The sequence below is a fragment of the Electrona antarctica genome (genome assembly GCF_951216825.1).
Source record: "Electrona antarctica genome assembly, chromosome: 19".
NCBI classification, from domain to species: domain Eukaryota; kingdom Metazoa; phylum Chordata; class Actinopteri; order Myctophiformes; family Myctophidae; genus Electrona; species Electrona antarctica.
Genome location: NC_136800.1, coordinates 15718877 through 15738388, shown reverse-complemented (window position 1 = coordinate 15738388; position 19512 = coordinate 15718877). Strand labels below are relative to the sequence as shown.

The following is a 19512-nucleotide window of genomic DNA, read 5'->3' as shown; positions in this document are numbered from 1 at the left end:
AATCGATCAGTTGGTCAATATGTTGCCAATTACTGTTGACATGTACGTATAGTCTTGCTGTGGTAACATGTATCATTGCGTCTTTGTCAGAGGCCAAACTTGCGTCGTCTTTGTCAGAGGCCAAACTTGCACTAGGATCCTGCCCACAGTTCCCTGCTGATCCCAGAGGTCAGGGGTCATCAACCGATGCTGCCGCTTCAGATGGTTAGGTTTTATTTTATTCATTTAATAAAGTCATATTTTTCACAATAACAACTTTAAACACTATTTTTTATTCCTGAGTGTCTGACCCAGACTAGCTACCAGAGGCGTCACCAAAAACACTATTAAAATGAATGTTACACAGTATGACTTTAAATTGAATACACCATTTTGTTGCCTGAAATGGAACGATGCACTAACCGGTGTCTTTATTTCACCCTCTCCTCTTTGCTCCTGCCTTCTCCATGCAGTCATCAATGGCATCACCTCTAAAATAGCAGAGGGTCTGTCCAGCTTGTTGCCATTGATTATACCACCCTCTTCTGGCATGGATTCGGGCTCCACAGGTCCGAGTTCCTCTGTCCCTAAACGTGCTGCTCCATCCCTGGGCAGCAGTGGTCCTGTCGGCCTCTCTGGTCCGGGAGATGCTGAAGTCCAACAGATCTGGTCACAAGGAGAAGCGCCAGGTCTTTATGTGAGAATAACAGGTGAGAGAGACATTCCATTCGTCTTCATTTTTCAGTTCAATATATTTGAGTTTGTAAAGTTTCACTTTCAACATTTTTATATATTTATTTTCAATTTCTTTATTTGAATAAATACATTTCTTTAATCACATGCTTTTTCAAATTAAATTAAAATAGTATTTGAATAAATCAAATTAAATATTTTGTTTTCTTGCTTCCAGGCTTTAATGCACCTTCAGGCTCCATACCTAGTACTCTGCAGGACATAGCCCAGGCTTTGATAGCCTCATTGGGGGCAGGCAGCCCACCGGGACCAGCAGGCAGCCCACAGGGACCAGCAGGCAGCCCACAGGGACCAGCAGCAGGTTGGAAAGAACATTCTGTGTATCCATATCTGTTCATGTGCATGCATGTACTGTACTATGTATCTTATCTTTCAACTCATCCAATTTCAGATAAGCTAAATGGATATATTCTTGACGCTTAAACTGGGTCTGGGTGTGAGCCTACTTACATTTTAACACTGCATTTACAGAGGATATAAAAACCTTATTTTCTGCTTTAAGGTAATTATATATTGTAGCATGGCAAAGATGACATACGGTATCTATATGTAATACAAATGCACAACCTATGTCGTACCACAGTCGTATAAAGTATAAATTAGCCTTCAGTCCCACATCTCTTTATGGGACTATCCAAACGGGTTTAATCAACTCATACCTTCAAGTTATGGGCTTCAATCAAAACCACCACTTACTTTAAGTTTCATTTAGAAAATAGAGTTTCAAATTAAACACAGAATGTGCTCTTTTGAGTAAAGGCATAACTCTGAAGTCTGTGCATAGCTCAGTTTGTGTGTATCTGTGTGTGTGTGCTTGCTTGCACGTTTCTAGGGTTGCCCCTTAGTAGCGACCTATGCAGTGATTCTCCCATTGATGGACTAACAGCTCTCAGCAACGGGACGATCCTGGTATTCAAAGGTAATTTGAAATTCAAAAAATCACACCTGTGTGAAGTGATATTAAAGTCTAACTCATGTTGATTAGGTGATGTAAAACAAACGGTGCCAACATATACATTAAATTCTCTTTATTGTTAATGGCATTTAATGGTGTTAGGGACAAGATGACTAAAACTTTCCCTTCATTGTCAATGGCGTTTTTAAAACAAACATTGAACTAAAAACAAACATTAAACCTGTATATAGGAGGGGCTAGCGCCCCTCAAAAAATCCAATAAAAGTCAAACTACCATTTCATTAGATGAGTTCATGGCATATGTTGCTGTTCATGTGTCCATTCTAGGTAAGTTGTTCTGGTCAGTTGACCCACAGAGCCGCTCAGTTGGACCACCCCAAAACATAACAGATACTCTGGGCATCCCATCTCCGATTGATGCCCTCTTCACACGCTGTGACTGCCAGGGAAAGACCTACATTTTCAAGGTACAATGCTTGCTACCACCTGCTGCTGATCTACACCTCACCCCCCTCTGGCACCCACTGTAAAATCCTGATGACACACAAACGTTTCACGTTCCTTGTCTTTTCACTCCTTACCTGCACACCCCACCACTCCAGGGAGATCAGTACTGGCGTCTGGACAGTAACATGAAGGTGGAGCCGAGTTTCCCCAAGTCTCTGTCCTCTGGATTCTCTGGTCTGAAAGGACCCATAAGTGCAGCATTGAGTCAACCAGAAACCAAAAGCAAACCTGAGACCATCTACTTCTTCAAGAAAGGTAAGAAAGATTAGCAAACTGGCAGCCAGGGTATGGATGTAGAAGCAATAAATCAATCGAAATATATACTGTAGAACTTTTTTGATACTTAATCCAATACAATAAAAATGTATAATCCATCCATGGGAGCATCTGTTCAATATGCTGTAGCGTTGGTTATGTATCCATAGAAAAAAAGCATAATCCGTTTCCCCAATAAAGTAAGTGACATGGAATTCACTCTCCCTACGAGAAATAAATATATCTTGCATGAATCGGTTCATTTTATTATGTGTATCTCGACGACGTCTTTCGAGAATAAATAAAGGTTTGAATGAATTTGAATGTTCTTTTCTCCTCCCTCTCATTCGTATAGGAGACAACATGCAAACGTTTGTTTTCCCCTCGGAGAGCACTCCCTCATGCAGTAAGAAATCCCCCAAATCACCTTCCAAGAAGACCGGTGAGTACCATCAGCAGATGAAGCCATCTACTGTAACTTACTGACCCACATTTTATTGTGCACTGGTCTTCATTTTCTTCAGACTTTTGTGGCTAAATATAGAAATAATCAAAATACCATGTCCAGTTATTCATTTATACTTAGTGTTCATTATTGGTTGACCTCCAGGAGCACAACTAAGTGGCGACATCAACCTTCGTATCTCTGTGAAAGGATTCCCTCTGCCAATCACTGCTGCTCTCTCCTTCCCCAACCCTCAGAAGAGTGACTCGTATGACCCCTACATCTTCTCAGGGAGTAAGAGCCTCTCATGACAGAACATTCTCACAACACAATAAGAAAATGTAAAGCATGACGCTTTAGGAAGACTGCAGTTTAATTAACAATACACAAGAACAAAAACAAAAGTTTTTGTTTTTGTTTAAAAATACGATTTTAGAAGGAATTTGATACAAAGATTTCAAATATTCTAAACTTTTCATTATCTTTCTCCAGATCTGTTCTTCAGCATCAAGATTTCTGGTGACCTACCAGCTCTGGTGAAACCTGAAAGCTTTGCGGTCCAGGGCAGCGGCCCTCAGTCCCAATCCAAGAAACCAGGCCAGATTGAACCCAAGAAACCAGGCCAGATTGAACCCAAGAAACCAGGCCAGATTGAACCCAAGAAACCAGGCCAGATTGAACCCAAGAAACCCTATCCAATAAACTCCATCCAAGCCTGGCTTCAGTGCCTCTAAAACATCCACATCCAGTAGAACTGGAATGGATTGAAAGGACACTACTTGATGCATCACAGAGGCCACCATCACACTGGCTGATCGAGATCTTTTTTTTGATTGACAGATGGGAAATGACCTTTCTATCCATTCTGTGTGGATTTTCTTTTGGCACCTGCACTGCCTGTGTGTGAACACAATAAATCACCAACGCTTCTTGTTATTTCAACTTTATTATCTAATCAAAATTCTTAGCATAGCATAACACAGACCAAAATTAACATTTGCTTGATATTTCAAAACTACGAGGACTACAATCAATAAACATTAAAAATTGAACTGAAAGCTCCATATACCTATTACAAAAAAAGAAAAAAAAAACAATAAGCAAAATATCTTGGAAGCAAGATTACAAACGAGACATTGTCAAAGCCCTGCTGGTGCTGATGAAATCATGACTAAGAGTGGCCTCCTCTGCCCATGGTTCCTCCTCTTCCTGCGAGAAGAGAGAGAAAGTTTAATTATGATTTCCATCTCACAAATACATTTTGTGAAAATAATTCAAATATTATCCCAAATTTGATGTAATGTGTACTGTTTTGTTGTTTTACCTGCTGCTTACTGCTTTAAGCTAATAAACATCATTATCACAATACAACTGCCTCCAGCCTGTTCTATAAGTAGTGGATGGTTTAACATAAACGTGTCCAAGGATGATATATCCAAGGATGTTGTTCCTGAAGGCAAAGCCGAAGCTTTAAAATAGTGCCACACTGGGATATCAATATAGGGACGGGGCCATAAACCTCGTCTCCCAATTTGACATTTTTATTTGCATTTTTAAAGAAAACACCCAAAAAAAAGTGTACATAATGTGGGATTTGGATTAGGATCTGGCCCATTAGTGTCCTCCTCTTGTGAACATAACAGTTAGCTTGTTAGCCTTTAAATAGCTCACCACTAGTTTGTCACACACTGCATTTATAATCTGAATTTGGTAAAGGTACTTTGAAATGATGAACGGCATTATGACATTTTAACCCATTATAACCGGGAAAGCATCCGTGTCATTTTAGATACTTGCGGTGGCTATTCAAAAATAGCAGACATGCAAGCTTGTACATCTGCTATTTTTGATCATTTTTTTAAAAGGTTAAAATCTAAATAGTTTTCTTGCAGGAGGGACATTTAAGAGCCAAACCTCTGCGGATCAGCGTGGTCCGGCCCTCCCCTCTTCCCATTCTGGGACCTCCCCCTCTAGCTGTCAGACCGCTTGACATGGGGCGACGCTGAGCAACACTACTGGTGTCTGTAGACAAAAGAGACAAAGATAGAGAGAAGATATGGCAGGTGTGAGAGGAATATGAAAGGGAAAGCTCTGTTATCCGTTTTCAGATCTGTCATTGTGAAGCTTAAACCATCATTTCCATGTGTGGGCAGTGAAGCAAAGCTCATCGTATTACTCGTATTACTCCAGATCAGAATGGGAGACGGACAGACAGACATCTAGTAGTAAAGCTACAGATGTTAATATGATACTTCTAGAATAAATGGTTGCTTATGGCACTATACAGTAGATTGTTAGACAATAGACATTACCAGGTTCCTGACTGGTAGATGGAAGTCCAGTGTCATCACTCTGTCCAGTCGACTCCATGTCTGGCTGGCTGTCTAGAGAGGCCTCCGCACCAGGACTAGAGTACGGGCACGCACACACAAAACATTGTTATTCAAATGTTAAGAGACCAACTGATGGCTTTCTGTGCATCTTACGATTTGGATAAGACAATAATTTACAGTTGGAGGCCATCGATATTGTCCTTTTCTTTTTGCTGAGGTTTGCGTGATCTGCGCCACCGAGTGGCGCGCTACGAGCTTGTAGGTCTGCTATTTTTTTTAAATCGTGAAAATATTTATTTCAGAACAATTTTGAGGTCAGGCCTAAATGGGTCAAATGATAAGGGACAATATCGGTGGCACCCAACTGCACTCTAAATCGCACACATCACATTCATTACGACCCTGAATGGTCTAAACTCCTAAAGGAACCTCACCCCTCCCGCTCCATGAACACCTCATCTCCATACGACCCTGAATGGTCTAAACTCCTAAAGGAACCTCACCCCTCCCGCTCCATGAACACCTCATCTCCATACGACCCTGAATGGTCTAAACTCCTAAAGGAACCTCACCCCTCCCGCTCCATGAACACCTCATCTCCATACGACCCTGAATGGTCTAAACTTCTAAAGGAACCTCACCCCTCCCGCTCCATGAACACCTCATCTCCATACGACCCTGAATGGTCTAAACTCCTAAAGGAACCTCACCCCTCCCGCTCCATGAACACCTCATCTCCATACGACCCTGAATGGTCTAAACTCCTAAAGGAACCTCACCCCTCCCGCTCCATGAACACCTCATCTCCATACGACCCTGAATGGTCTAAACTCCTAAAGGAACCTCACCCCTCCCGCTCCATGAACACCTCATCTCCATACGACCCTGAATGGTCTAAACTCCTAAAGGAACCTCACCCCTCCCGCTCCATGAACACCTCATCTCCATACGACCCTGAATGGTCTAAACTTCTAAAGGAACCTCACCCCTCCCGCTCCATGAACACCTCATCTCCATACGACCCTGAATGGTCTAAACTTCTAAAGGAACCTCACCCCTCCCGCTCCATGAACACCTCATCTCCATACGACCCTGAATGGTCTAAACTCCTAAAGGAACCTCACCCCTCCCGCTCCATGAACACCTCATCTCCATACGACCCTGAATGGTCTAAACTTCTAAAGGAACCTCACCCCTCCCGCTCCATGAACACCTCATCTCCATACGACCCTGAATGGTCTAAACTCCTAAAGGAACCTCACCCCTCCCGCTCCATGAACACCTCATCTCCATACGACCCTGAATGGTCTAAACTCCTAAAGGAACCTCACCCCTCCCGCTCCATGAACACCTCATCTCCATACGACCCTGAATGGTCTAAACTCCTAAAGGAACCTCACCCCTCCCGCTCCATGAACACCTCATCTCCATACGACCCTGAATGGTCTAAACTTCTAAAGGAACCTCACCCCTCCCGCCCCATGAACACCTCATCTCCATACGACCCTGAATGGTCTAAACTTCTAAAGGAACCTCACCCCTCCCGCTCCATGAACACCTCATCTCCATACGACCCTGAATGGTCTAAACTCCTAAAGGAACCTCACCCCTCCCGCTCCATGAACACCTCATCTCCATACGACCCTGAATGGTCTAAACTTCTAAAGGAACCTCACCCCTCCCGCTCCATGAACACCTCATCTCCATACGACCCTGAATGGTCTAAACTCCTAAAGGAACCTCACCCCTCCCGCTCCATGAACACCTCATCTCCATACGACCCTGAATGGTCTAAACTCCTAAAGGAACCTCACCCCTCCCGCTCCATGAACACCTCATCTCCATACGACCCTGAATGGTCTAAACTCCTAAAGGAACCTCACCCCTCCCGCTCCATGAACACCTCATCTCCATACGACCCTGAATGGTCTAAACCTCTAAAGGAACCTCACCCCTCCCGCTCCATGAACACCTCATCTCCATACGACCCTGAATGGTCTAAACTTCTTAAGGAACCTCACCCCTCCCGCTCCATGAACACCTCATCTCCATACGACCCTGAATGGTCTAAACTTCTAAAGGAACCTCACCCCTCCCGCTCCATGAACACCTCATCTCCATCGTCCGTGGAGCCTGCCATCCCACTGGAGGCAGTCACCATGGGAACAGACTGGGAAGCCATGTGGTCACTGTTGTCTGTAGGTAGAGACTCTGTGAAGACCGTCACTGACAGAGAGAGAAAGACTGCAAGTCTGGCAAAACGTGTTGACATAAGGGTCTTTTGTGATTGATCTCGATCAGGATTAAAGCAACAACATCATGTCCAATTGGTAATTTGTGCAATCCTGGAACATCTACAAAGGGTACGTTCGTAAAATGACTGAGACTGTCATACTGTCAAGAAGGGTCTGGTGCCTTCCTTCCCTAGTTTTTTCTTTTTATTTGTATGTAAAGCACTTTGAACTGGACTTGTGTCTGAAAGGTGCTCTATAAATAAAGATTATTATTATACTTCCACCGACAGGAAAGCACTCAGAATGGGAGTGGACAGAGCGCACACCAGATGCAACAGATGGAGATCTAGTTGTGTGAATGAATGCACCCAAAGTGCACTTATTTCATACTGATAGTAAACAACGATATACACATTATGCACATTTAAATTATCTACACATTTACCCCTCTAGTAACACTCAGGTTTTGTAGAGCGATAGGGTATGACTGCATTGTGTGTTGTACCTGGTGCAGCAACCTGTAGAGGTGTGGTTGGGACACTCCTTCCTCCTCCATCCTCATCATGAGCAGCAAGAAACAGAGGAGACTCATACATACCTAGACCTGAGACACACACACACACACACACACACACACACGTCAGCTGCTGTATATTCTCCATAGCCGATTCAGAGGTCGACCATTCACGCAACCTAAAGCCGTGTTTTCCCTACAGCTGACCAATATGTTTGCTGCTTAAGTGTCAAGGTGGGGATAATGGGTAGAGAAAGTGATCCCTCTGCATACAGTAAGTCACTATGTCAAACAAGTGCAAAAGTCAGGACTTTATCCAGGCACAAAGCAAAAACGCAGAGCAGAAAGCACTGACGTTAAGGCCGTGTAATGCGATGCAACAACACGCGACAACAGTCAATTCCACCCACACTGTGTGTGTGTGTGTGTGTGTGTGGGGGGGGGGGGGGGGGGGGGGGGGGTTCGTCCAGTGGAACTGCAATTGTATTCTGTTAGATATTGTGAAAGTTATTCTTTAGCCACAACAGATTGATAGAACCTCCAACAAATATAGCCAGTGAATAGAACAGGTGTGATGAGGACTGACACTTTGTGGATTGAAGTTCTAATTACACTAGTCAGTAATTAAGAAAATCATGTTTACACTAATGTTGATTTAATTAAGCAATAAGCCCTGTTCAAATGTTATATTCCCATTTTCCTTATGAATAAATAAGGCTATGGGTATGTGATGAACAGAATATCACCCTGCGAGGGCATTCATCGTCACCCTCGGATCCAACTCTAGCACAGACATAATAAGCCTTTCACTCAGGGTGCCAATTCTGCCCAGAGGCAATCCAATAATCATGTCATAGATAGTATTTCAATCATGTTGTAGACTTTTTTTGAGTGGTGCAAACCACTCCAACAACCAGCTTTGTCTGTATGTGTCTATGTATGTGTGTACCTGTACGTGGGACCCAAAATAATGAGCATGGTTACTATGGTCACTGACATTACGTCAGACCACAGCTGATCAGGCTATATAAGACCGTGCACCACTCAGTTCACACGGGTGTGATTTTTTTTATTATTATTATACTGCAATGTTATTTGTAAATGATATGCATCTCGTTTACAAATCATGTTCTAAATGTTTTTATTATGTTATACACAGGTCGAGGCCTCGTATAAGCCAAGCCTCCTGGCACTTTCCTTTTTATATTTAGCGTATTATTTTGTATTGTTTTTATATTGTGCTAAACAAAAATCAAATCTACTAATCTTTTCTGCTGTGATGGACAGTTACACATTCTGAGGCTGTGTATCAGCCCTGGTCTGTCATTCGACTATTTTGTTATGTGCACATCAGTGTAAACTTGACCAACTAGAAATGAAAGGGAAAGGCAGAAATTAAAAAAAAAAAAGAGTGAAATCTTCCAAACAAATAATCTTATATCTTATGCTAACAGCAGCTTAAAAGAAGAAGTCGTAAACGTAAAAAATAATTCTGTGCCATCCTCTGGGAACCCAATGCGCTTTCAGGCTGGTAGAGAAAGTAAAGTAAATGACCATAAATCTATGGATCTTTTTTTTGTTCAGTGAGCCCCTCATCTCTCCTCGTGTGTGCGCGTGTGCGTGTGTGTGTGTGTGTGTGTGTGCGTGCGTGCGTGCGCAATTCCTCTCATCACCACACTACAGTCCATGCACAGGATGCGGTCAATGTGTCATTTATGGGGGAAGATGTCGTACTTCAACTCCGACGTCTCTCCTGTCGAACACTGGGGTGGTGGGGCGGGTGAGGGTGAGAACCGGGGTGGGTGCAATGTGGGACTATCAGCGACCGTGAGGCCGAGTGGGGAGTTTGGAAATAATCGGCTGGTCTAACCGGCTGTTGGTAATGTTGTTGTTGGTAATGTTGTTGGTAATGTTGCTGCTGGAAGGACGGCTGGAAGACTCTGTGCCTCAAAGGGGGAGGGGTGGTGGAGTTTTGTCCGCCATCTTTGCGTAGGTAGACTTCTAGGTGAGGGCCATGTTGACCCAGTGGGTCGTCAGGGATCATAAAATGGTCCTCCACAAATGTAAATGGGAGTAGTCTCTCTTGGATGATTCTTCGCCAGGCAACCGACGTGTTGAGCAAGTCCCTTAAGTGGTCGTTGGTTACGATTACCCCGCCTGTTCTTTCTGCCAGGTGGAGCAAGTACCGGTCATCGTGTGAGGATATCCTCTGACCACAGACATCTCTGGAGGGAGTGAAGTTGAGCAGTCTCAGGTTTTCTAACTGGTTCAAAATGTTTCTCTCTATAGTGAGTCCGAGTCGATCTCTTTTTTGCCGCCATTGAGGAACAAAGACCGTGATCTCTCTGTGGCCACGTCTCCAGAATGCCTCCACTGCCAGAGCAATACCTCGACAGGAGAAGAACTTATGAAGGCCGTGAGCCATGGCCACATTGCTGCCATCTATGATGATGTGTCTGAGGTCTGGACATCCTGGCTTGTTTGGTAGGGTCAGTGTGTACGGCATCTTGAGTAGTGACTGATAGAAACGGGCTAGACCTGTTATTGGGGGTGCTGGGGGCTCACTGGAATCACAGCGCTTCATTTTCTGAACAATTGTATCCAGTATGAGGGAGGCGTCTTCTGTTTGACCAGTTTCCCTTAAGACTTGCTCTACCACTTCCTGTGGGTAGCCCATCGGTTGGAAGAACGCAACCCTTTCGTTAAAGTTGGCTTCTGGACTTTCTGTCACCATTTCTTGTTGCCAGTGCTTGGTTTCTCCTTGGATTCTATCCAGTAGGAGGGAGAGGTCTTCTGTTGGCCCAGATTCCATTATGACATTCTCCACCAACTCCTGTTCGTAGCCCATTGAAACGAAGTAATTGTAATGCTTAAGGCTTGCCTCGCTGTCATCAGAAGCACCCTCGCTCGAGTCCAGTGTGATCACACCAACGTCTGTGTTGCCTCTGGACCAGGAGAGGGATGAACTGCAGGGGGCATTAGACCTGCAGCTGCTAATGGTCCCCCTACTTTCTCTCTCCTTCCTCTCTTTCTCCTCCAGTCTCTCCAGTGATTCATCCATCTGCTCCAGAGAGTACTGTCTTTCTGTGTCCCAAGTTTCACTCTTAGATGAGTGCCGCTTGTGCGAGGGACGAGTCCCGTTCAGGAGGACCGTATAGGGGCCTATGCCTGTCTCGTGACCTGTTCCATACCCAGTTTTGGCTCCAGCAGCACTCCCAGATGCATTCTCACAGCTGGTGTCTAGGATCCAGTTAGAGAGCCCCATTATGGTGGTGCTGCTCTGCGAGCAATCCCAGTCAGTCTTCACAAGCTCAGGAAGCAATCCGGCCTGGGTATGCAAACATGGTGTCTGGGTCAGTGTGTGCGTGTGCGTGGTAGTGGGGCTCTGTGCCAAAGCTAGTAACTCTTCCTTTAGGGCACTGGGCAGCAGTAAGAGTTCCATGGCGTATTTGTCATCTCTTTCCTCCACAAAGGATTTGAATGCTCGCTTCACTACCGTTTGCCTGTCGCTGGGCAGACACCTATTCTCACAAAAGAGTGCAACAAACTGCTGGACTCTGCTCCGGGCCATCACTACGGGTTCAGCCCGGCCCAAGAGTTGCAGGCGGCCCGGTTCAGGCACCAGAACTTTGGCACCGGTGTCTCGCAGGAGTCTGTCCAGGAAGAAGCCACGAGCACCAGCAAAGATGCAGTGCATGTCCAACGGGTAGTGTTCCTCCACCTGTAGCTCTGGCTCACACAGGCCCCTCACATACTCCTTTGCCTTTGAAACGTCATCTCTGTTTCCTTTAAGCTGTAGCCATATCGTCCGCGATGTCTCGCCTCCGTGCGGCCTATAATCGTGCGTCCAATAATCTTGCTGGTAATAATCCGTGTTGTCATTAATCGTTAAAGCTACGTTGAAAATCTGTTCTACTTGGGCCTTGGCGGATTTGAGCTCATTTTGATTATCTTCCAGCACCGTGAACTCATCCACAGTAGGGGTCTCTTGTTGCTTGCAGCAGGATGAAGTGAGACTGCTGGTCGGCTGTTCGAAGTAGTCCAACGTTGACATTTTGTTTTCCCATTCACTGTTGACAGTAGCGTTCTATTATCGATTAACATTCGGCGTTGTCAGTACCTTTTCCTTTCTTCATTTTACCATCTGGTACATCGTACTCGGAACTGGATTAATAAACCCACAAACTATACTTTTAACGTATATAACATCACGTCATCACGTAAGCGATGACGTGATGTTAGGCATCGGTTTTACATCCCTAAAAGGAGATCCTGGACTCCCCCACTCCGTTTTGTGATTTTTGTGTTTCTTTGTATTTTTTTAATGTCCATCCTACACACAATTCCCATTGACAATGAATGGAGAATTTACGTCATAGTGTCTGAGCAAATCGGCTTAGTGTCTATTTTTGAGGGGCGCTAGTCCCTCCTATATATGGCTTTAATGTTTGATTTTCAATGATGTTTGTTTAAGAAAACGCCATAGACAATGAAGATAAATCTAATGTTTGTTTTAAGGACTTAAACAAACATTAGCACCCGTTGCTTAAACAAACATTATGTTGTAATTGATGTTGTAAGATGATAAGAGCGCCCCTCACTTCACACGGGTGTGATTTTTGTCCTACACAATTAAATTCCCATTGACAATGAATTACGTCATAGTGTCTGAGCAAATAGGCATAGTGTCTATTTTATGTCATGATGTACGATGATAAGAGCGCCCCTCACTTTTAATGTCATGTCTTTTAATGTGTTTACTGTGTATTACTGCAGGTGCTGTGCATGTTTTATTGTGTCTAGACAGTACAGTACCGCCTTGTGAGGCCAGCTGTCCAAGGTCAGAGTGAGAGGCTGAGGTCTGAGGCATCAGGTCTTCAGGGGGTCCAAACCGGAACCTGGTAGACATACCTGGTACCTGAGGAGAACTGAGGAGATAAGAGACAAATTAGAGAGTCTGACGTTAAGATTGTAGCAAAGCTGACAAGTTTTACAGATTCAAATTATTGTCCATGTGGTTGATTTTGAAAGGTGCTTCAGCATTTGATTGTGTGCGTTTGTTTAAGCACGAGTGTCTGTCTCCGTCTCTCTATCCAGCACAAGAAATTGGGGTCGCATTCGGGTCACTCCAGTATTTGCCCCCTGTGACGTCATGTGGCAGCCAAGTCTATGGACTCTTTATGTTTGTGTTATTCATGCCCTCCATGACGCCATTGCTGCCATGTGGCAGCAATAGATGGGCTAGATGGGTCCTTGAAATGTTAAAGTGTATATACTGTATCTTACTGTATAGCCTCGGCGAAGCCATCAGTTCGGTGTGGGACCACTAGAGTGGGAGTACTGGGAACCATTCTGTCATCATCATCAAAGAAATGTTGCTGTAACACACACACACGCACACACAAAAGGTGAAATCCCAACAACCGCTATAGACAAGGCTTGTAAAACAATGTTGACTGAATACATGCACACAGCCGACTCTCACCATGATACCAATTCCAGGAGTTAGTTGTGGTCCTCTTCCTACAGATGGACGGCGCAGATTTGACTGTCTCTGGATGGATGGACAGACAATTTAAACCCCGTCAGTGAATGGTTTTAATTCATAATTTGTCACTACTGTGAGTCACATCCACACTTTTTGCGGTTTTAATGTGATTTTTGTCAATCGACCTGCTTGTGTGACTCTCTTTAAGCCTAGGCTATGAGGAATACAGCACATGCGATCAATAAAATGAACTGGTTGGTACATAGACACGTACCTGTGTGTGTGGGGGTCCCAACTCTGGTGCGGAGGGCTGGATGTAGAGCCTCGGGGGGAGGGGGTGGGGCGGTCGGCGGGGGGAATGGGGGAGACGAGGGGTGAGGGAGGAGGAGGGAGTGGGGGGGAGATGGGGCAGGTCTCGCAGGGGGTCCGATTCTGAAGTAGTGAAACTGCTTCCCTCGCCTGAAAGGAAGTCCGACAGAACAGAATGACTGAACTTCTAAAATAAAGGTTATAATAAATTAATTTTAAATGAAATTCCACGTGAACTGAAATAAAAATATAAATATAATAATAATCTGGACTACTGGTTTCCCCAAATAGGGGACTACAATTTAATGTACAGGAGTTCAATCTGGCAGAATATAACCGTCTGTCCGTTTGTGCACGGGATGTGCTCAGACGTCATCATTGTGATGAAAGGCACCGCTCACTTTACACAAGTGTGATTTTTCAATGCTAGCGCCCCTTAAAAATCACACTTGTGTGAAGTGAGGGGCACCTGGTAATGTTTGTTTAAATGCTATAAACAAACATTAAAAGTCCATAGACTTGGCTGCCATCTATGTTTGTTAAAAGTGCTCTAAACAAAAAGTTTAATTTCAAAAGAGAGACCATCAAAAATCACACTTGTGTGAAGTGAGGGGCACACACTGTGGCTGCCCACATGACATCACTACTTAAAGCCAGACGTTGGAAGCGATGGCGCCCCTCAAAAAAAAGGTACAGAAATAAGACAGTGAAGACACTCAGACCTCCGTGACACATATAATACCACACATGCTCCTCACCACTGTGGGCCGAGTCAGGGGGTCTGTGGACGGAGTCAGATGGTCTGTGGGTGGAGTCGGAGGACACTCCGCCATGGCTGTCCTCGTCGTTAGCGGGTTCCGACGACTCGCCATCTTCGTGGTCCTCCTCTCCTCCCTCGTCACCTGCCTCTCCGCTGCCCTCGTTGCTCTCCTCACCTTCCTCCATCCCGCCGTCACCACACTCGTTATCATCATCGTCCTCGTCTTCATCATCCTCTTCTTTGTACTGAGGCACAGATGACAGGCCCGGGATGTTAAATTCCAGTGAACAGAGACATAGAGCACGAAAACAAAACTGGGACATTTATATAAACTGAACAGAAAGTATATGCGGTGAGCTTAAGTGGTAATACATCATCATCAAACAGTACAGAATCCTACTATAAATGAGCAAAATCTCTGGCAATTGTCCAGAACCGCAGATCTGACCGATATGCCCATATATATGGGACAGACCGACAGATGCGTATCAGGGAGGACCCGAGGGTGTGGTGTGCCAAGTGGGACATCAGCCGGATGAGCGATCCAAACGATAAAACCGCGAATCGCCATAATGTAGTTTGCTATTGTATCAATATGATGACAGACTAGCATCAGACTGGCCTGGACTCCATGCCTGACACGGAACTCCATAAATGTGTATAAATGGGGCACAGAGACAGATACAGAAATCTATATGTCATAAAAGGACACAGACAAACAGGCGGGTGCAAAAGGTATTGCAAAACTGGGTGTGGCATGCATTTCCAACATTTCCCGGACAGGCCAAGAAAAGACAATAATCGAACAGAAAATAGTAGAACAGAATAGAAGAAAAGACAATACAGCAGAACAGAAGAAAAGAGAAGACAGCAGAACATAATAGACGTACATACATAATAGAAGAAATGACAATACAGTGAAGAAGACAGTAGAACAAACATTATAGTAGAACAGAAGAAAAGAGAGGAACAGAGTAGATAACAACCTCTTCCTCCTCTTCCTCTCCATCTTCCCCTTTGCTCTCTCGGCTCTCGCTGTCTGTGTCAATCACGATGACATCACGTTCCTGCGGCGTCATTGGATCAGTGGGGACAGACTGGGACACGCCCCCTTCGTCGTCCTCATCCTCAGCAAGCAGCACTGGGAAAGCCTCCTCCGGCAGCTCCTAGACACAAATGACCATTGTGGGGGTGAAGTGGAGCATGTGGGACCATGAGGACCATTGTGGGGGTGAAGTGGAGCATGTGGGACCATGAGGACCATTGTGGGGGTGAAGTGGAGCATGTGGGACCATGAGGACCATTGTGGGGGTGAAGTGGAGCATGTGGGACCATGAGGACCATTGTGGGGGTGAAGTGGAGCATGTGGGACCATGAGGACCATTGTGGGGGTGAAGTGGAGCATGTGGGACCATGAGGACGGCCTTAGGGACCATTGTGGGGGTGAAGTGGAGCATGTGGGACCATGAGGACCATTGTGGGGGTGAAGTGGAGCATGTGGGACCATGAGGACCATTGTGGGGGTGAAGTGGAGCATGTGGGACCATGAGGACCATTGTGGGGGTGAAGTGGAGCATGTGGGACCATGAGGACGGCCTTAGGGACCATTGTGGGGGTGAAGTGGAGCATGTGGGACCATGAGGACGGCCTTAGGGAGACCATTGTGGGGGTGAAGTGGAGAATGTGGGACCATGAGGACGGCCTTAGGGACCATTGTGGGGGTGAAGTGGAGCATGTGGGACCATGAGGACGGCCTTAGGGACCATGTGGGGGTGAAGTGGAGCATGTGGGACCATGAGGACGGCCTTAGGGAGACCATTGTGGGGGTGAAGTGGAGCATGTGGGACCATGAGGACGGCCTTAGGGACCATTGTGGGGGTGAAGTGGAGCATGTGGGACCATGAGGACGGCCTTAGGGACCATGTGGGGGTGAAGTGGAGCATGTGGGACCATGAGGACGGCCTTAGGGACCATGTGGGGGTGAAGTGGAGCATGTGGGACCATGAGGATGGCCTTAGGGAGACCATTGTGGGGTGAAGTGGAGCATGTGGGACCATGAGGATGGCCTTAGGGAGACCATTGTGGGGGTGAAGTGGAGCATGTGGGACCATGAGGACGGCCTTAGGGACCATGTGGGGGTGAAGTGGAGCATGTGGGACCATGAGGACGGCCTTAGGGACCATGTGGGGGTGAAGTGGAGCATGTGGGACCATGAGGACGGCCTTAGGGAGACCATTGTGGGGTGAAGTGGAGCATGTGGGACCATGAGGATGGCCTTAGGGAGACCATTGTGGGGGTGAAGTGGAGCATGTGGGACCATGAGGACGGCCTTAAGGATTCCCTCTACAGCAGTGGTTTTCAACCCTTTTCATTTCAAGCTCCAATATTTATTCAGCATTTGAGCCACAGCCCACGGACCACCATTTGACGAGATTTAGCCTCTCAGAACCAAAACAGAATATTTCATTGGATAAGATTTTATTTTAACGTGTTCCTTCCATGCGCTACGTCCGGCCGGGGAAACTCCCCCGTCAGGTGAAAAGAAGCAGCTTAGACTCCTCATGCATAGAAGGGAGCATGAGGTCAGTCCGCTGCCCCCCCCCAGGTTGGAAGAGGAAGTGTAGCGCCCAGGATTACATTAGATAATAGACACTGGGTGAAATGGGTTGCAAAATCATGGGATAAAAATAAAAATAAATAAAAAATAAAATAAAAATAACAATTCCCTAATTGTGTAGACTTCTTGTGAATTAAGTAATGCAGTGTAACAATAAGTAAACTCTTGAGAGCATATAATTAAACCAAATGGTTTAATTTTACACTCTCAAGTGATAGATCTATAAGGGTCCACCTGGAACCCCCTCAAGGACCACTGGTGGTACCCGGATCCCTGGTTGAAAACCACTGCTCTACAGGGATACACTCACCTGGCTATTGTCTGCTGAATCCGGTCTGTTCATCTCCTCATCCAGGTCTCCTTCCATCCCCTCATCCTCCTCTTCCTGGAACACATGCACACATTCAAATTCAAACACCAACCGTAACTTTATCTAAATGATTCTATTTTCGTGGTGAAAGTGTGCGTCCGAAGTCTGTGTATGTGCAGTGATGCAGGGCATTTATCCTGGTTGTGTATCAACTGACCATATTCACATTGGGGTCATTTCATGCCCATGTCATACTTGAGGGTGGGGAATATGGTGGTCAAAGAATGGATGATTTAATTTACAGTCATTATTCACACAACAACAAAAGGGAATTCACACACATTATCAAACCAAATCAATAATAAATTCACAAAGAAAGAACATTATACCTGCAAATGCATAGCAGTTAAATAAAGAATACAAGAATGATAACAGTAACCAAAAATACAGACATATATGCACATGTTCACAACTCACAGATACAGTACATAGTCTACATACAGACAGTGTGTGTGTGTGTGTGTGTGTGTACCTGTAGTGTTATGGTTTGTCGCAGGCGTAATTTCTTGTTGTTAGGAGGCCTGTCTAAGACCGTCTGAGAACTCTCTGCTCCGCCCTCGTCAGCCTCTCTACCTCGCTTTGGTCCTGTTGACACACACTCTTACATTTCAGCTTTACCACAGCCAGGTGGAGAGTTTGCTCATCACAGGTTTCAGTGGACTCCACGTAGGCTCCACAGACTTGTTGCTAAGTGAATCTAAGTGATCTATAGAATGTTAGGCGTCTTGGATGAGGATGTTCACAACATTCCTTGTTACAACTTTAGGCATGATTTAGCAGACACTGTCATGCACGGTCGAGGGATGAGACAGGCCGTGGCTGAGAAGGCATGTGCTACAAAGGAACTAGGATAACAAGTTGTGTCATTCGGCCTCATTCTCACAACATGCTTGTGATCATGTATAATAGATCAAAAACATGTCACCCAAATTGGAATTTAAGGCATTGTGCTTCTTATTTCTGACCTAACATACTGTTATTGTTTTTATATGCCTAAATATCATATCTTCTCGATATTCTGAAACTTGGCATTTACCTTGTATAGTACCATACAGGCCTAAATAGGTTGTCTCGTGCCCCTTCCACTGAACTCACCTGTTCCAATCAGAACAGAGGATGTGGAAGGCTGCTCTGCCTCCATACTGGACCCTGCTGCTTCCTGATTGGTTGCTTGCTGCTGGGTGGGTTGGACAAAGGCTGTGGCTTGGGAACTTGTTGGCTGAGCCAATGAGGTGGGCGTGGTTCCGAGGCTGGGGCTGGTGGAGTGCACGGTTCCACTGGCACTGATCAAAGCTGCATACACACATTATATTCACATTAATTATACACATCTTTCAACAGCTGGTACACAAATACTGGTGACAAACAAATGCACAGGTTCTAGTCTGGGCTCTTGTCTTGTATAAAGACAGACATTCTAACAGATGTTTACATATGCTATATATATATATATATATATATATATATATATATATATATATATATATATATAATTTTTCTCATCTTCCCTCTCTCTCCGTCCATCTCTTACCCTCCTGACTGTCAGTCTGTGTGGTTGGCATGACAGTAGCAGTGGGTGTCGGCACGGACACAGTCGGACACATGGGCCGGATGCTGGCACGGGGTGTGGCTTTGTTGCCAGGGGAAGGGCTTGGCTTGCTGCTAGCGGAGGGGTTTGGTTTGTTGCTGGGCGATGGTGTGCTAGTGGTGGGGCGGATGTTGGCTGTTGGAGGTTGGTCTGACAGACAGGAGCTAAGCGAGACAGAAAGTTCACAATTAGTGTTATTAAAGTTATTATATAGAATTATATATTTTTTAAATCCCTTTTATATTGTGTAAAAAAGAATCAAGTGGATGGAAGAATTTACAAGACACTGTAACAACAATGACAGTGGTGAACGTTACCGTTCAGAGAATGCTCACATCATTGTCCCCACACACACACACTCGCTACACACACTCTAGCTGTATTGGAACAAGCACACACTGTTTACCTTTCGTCAGAAGCTTTTACATGGCGGCAGTGTCGCGG

General features: G+C 45.3%; 1 protein-coding gene and 1 pseudogene across 5 annotated transcripts in view; both read right to left on the bottom strand.

The window, feature by feature from the left end:
- Positions 1–3782: 3782 nt before the first annotated feature.
- Positions 3783–19512, bottom strand: part of LOC306912441 (nucleoprotein TPR-like) — a 40758-nt gene continuing 25028 nt past the window's right edge. For 2 of the 4 annotated variants that reach the window (XM_079488667.1, XM_079488669.1), the window contains 15 exons: positions 19012–19232; positions 18576–18773; positions 17953–18080; positions 17421–17495; positions 15480–15659; positions 14492–14738; positions 13699–13883; positions 13422–13490; positions 13223–13314; positions 12752–12864; positions 7928–8026; positions 7279–7414; positions 5168–5262; positions 4770–4877; positions 3783–4064 (listed from right to left, as the gene is read on the bottom strand). In XM_079488667.1, coding sequence (XP_079344793.1) covers positions 4027–4064; positions 4770–4877; positions 5168–5262; positions 7279–7414; positions 7928–8026; positions 12752–12864; positions 13223–13314; positions 13422–13490; positions 13699–13883; positions 14492–14738; positions 15480–15659; positions 17421–17495; positions 17953–18080; positions 18576–18773; positions 19012–19232 — 1984 coding nt within the window. In that variant the 3' untranslated portion in view covers positions 3783–4026. Of the gene's footprint in view, positions 4065–4769; positions 4878–5167; positions 5263–7278; positions 7415–7927; positions 8027–12751; positions 12865–13222; positions 13315–13421; positions 13491–13698; positions 13884–14491; positions 14739–15479; positions 15660–17420; positions 17496–17952; positions 18081–18516; positions 18774–19011; positions 19233–19512 lie in introns of those variants that run through there. The other 2 variants (XM_079488668.1, XR_013788380.1) reach the window with 2 other exon arrangements.
- LOC306943718 (NEDD4-binding protein 1-like) lies at positions 9646–12088 on the bottom strand (annotated as a pseudogene). The gene has a single exon. The product of its transcript is annotated as an NEDD4-binding protein 1-like (transcript).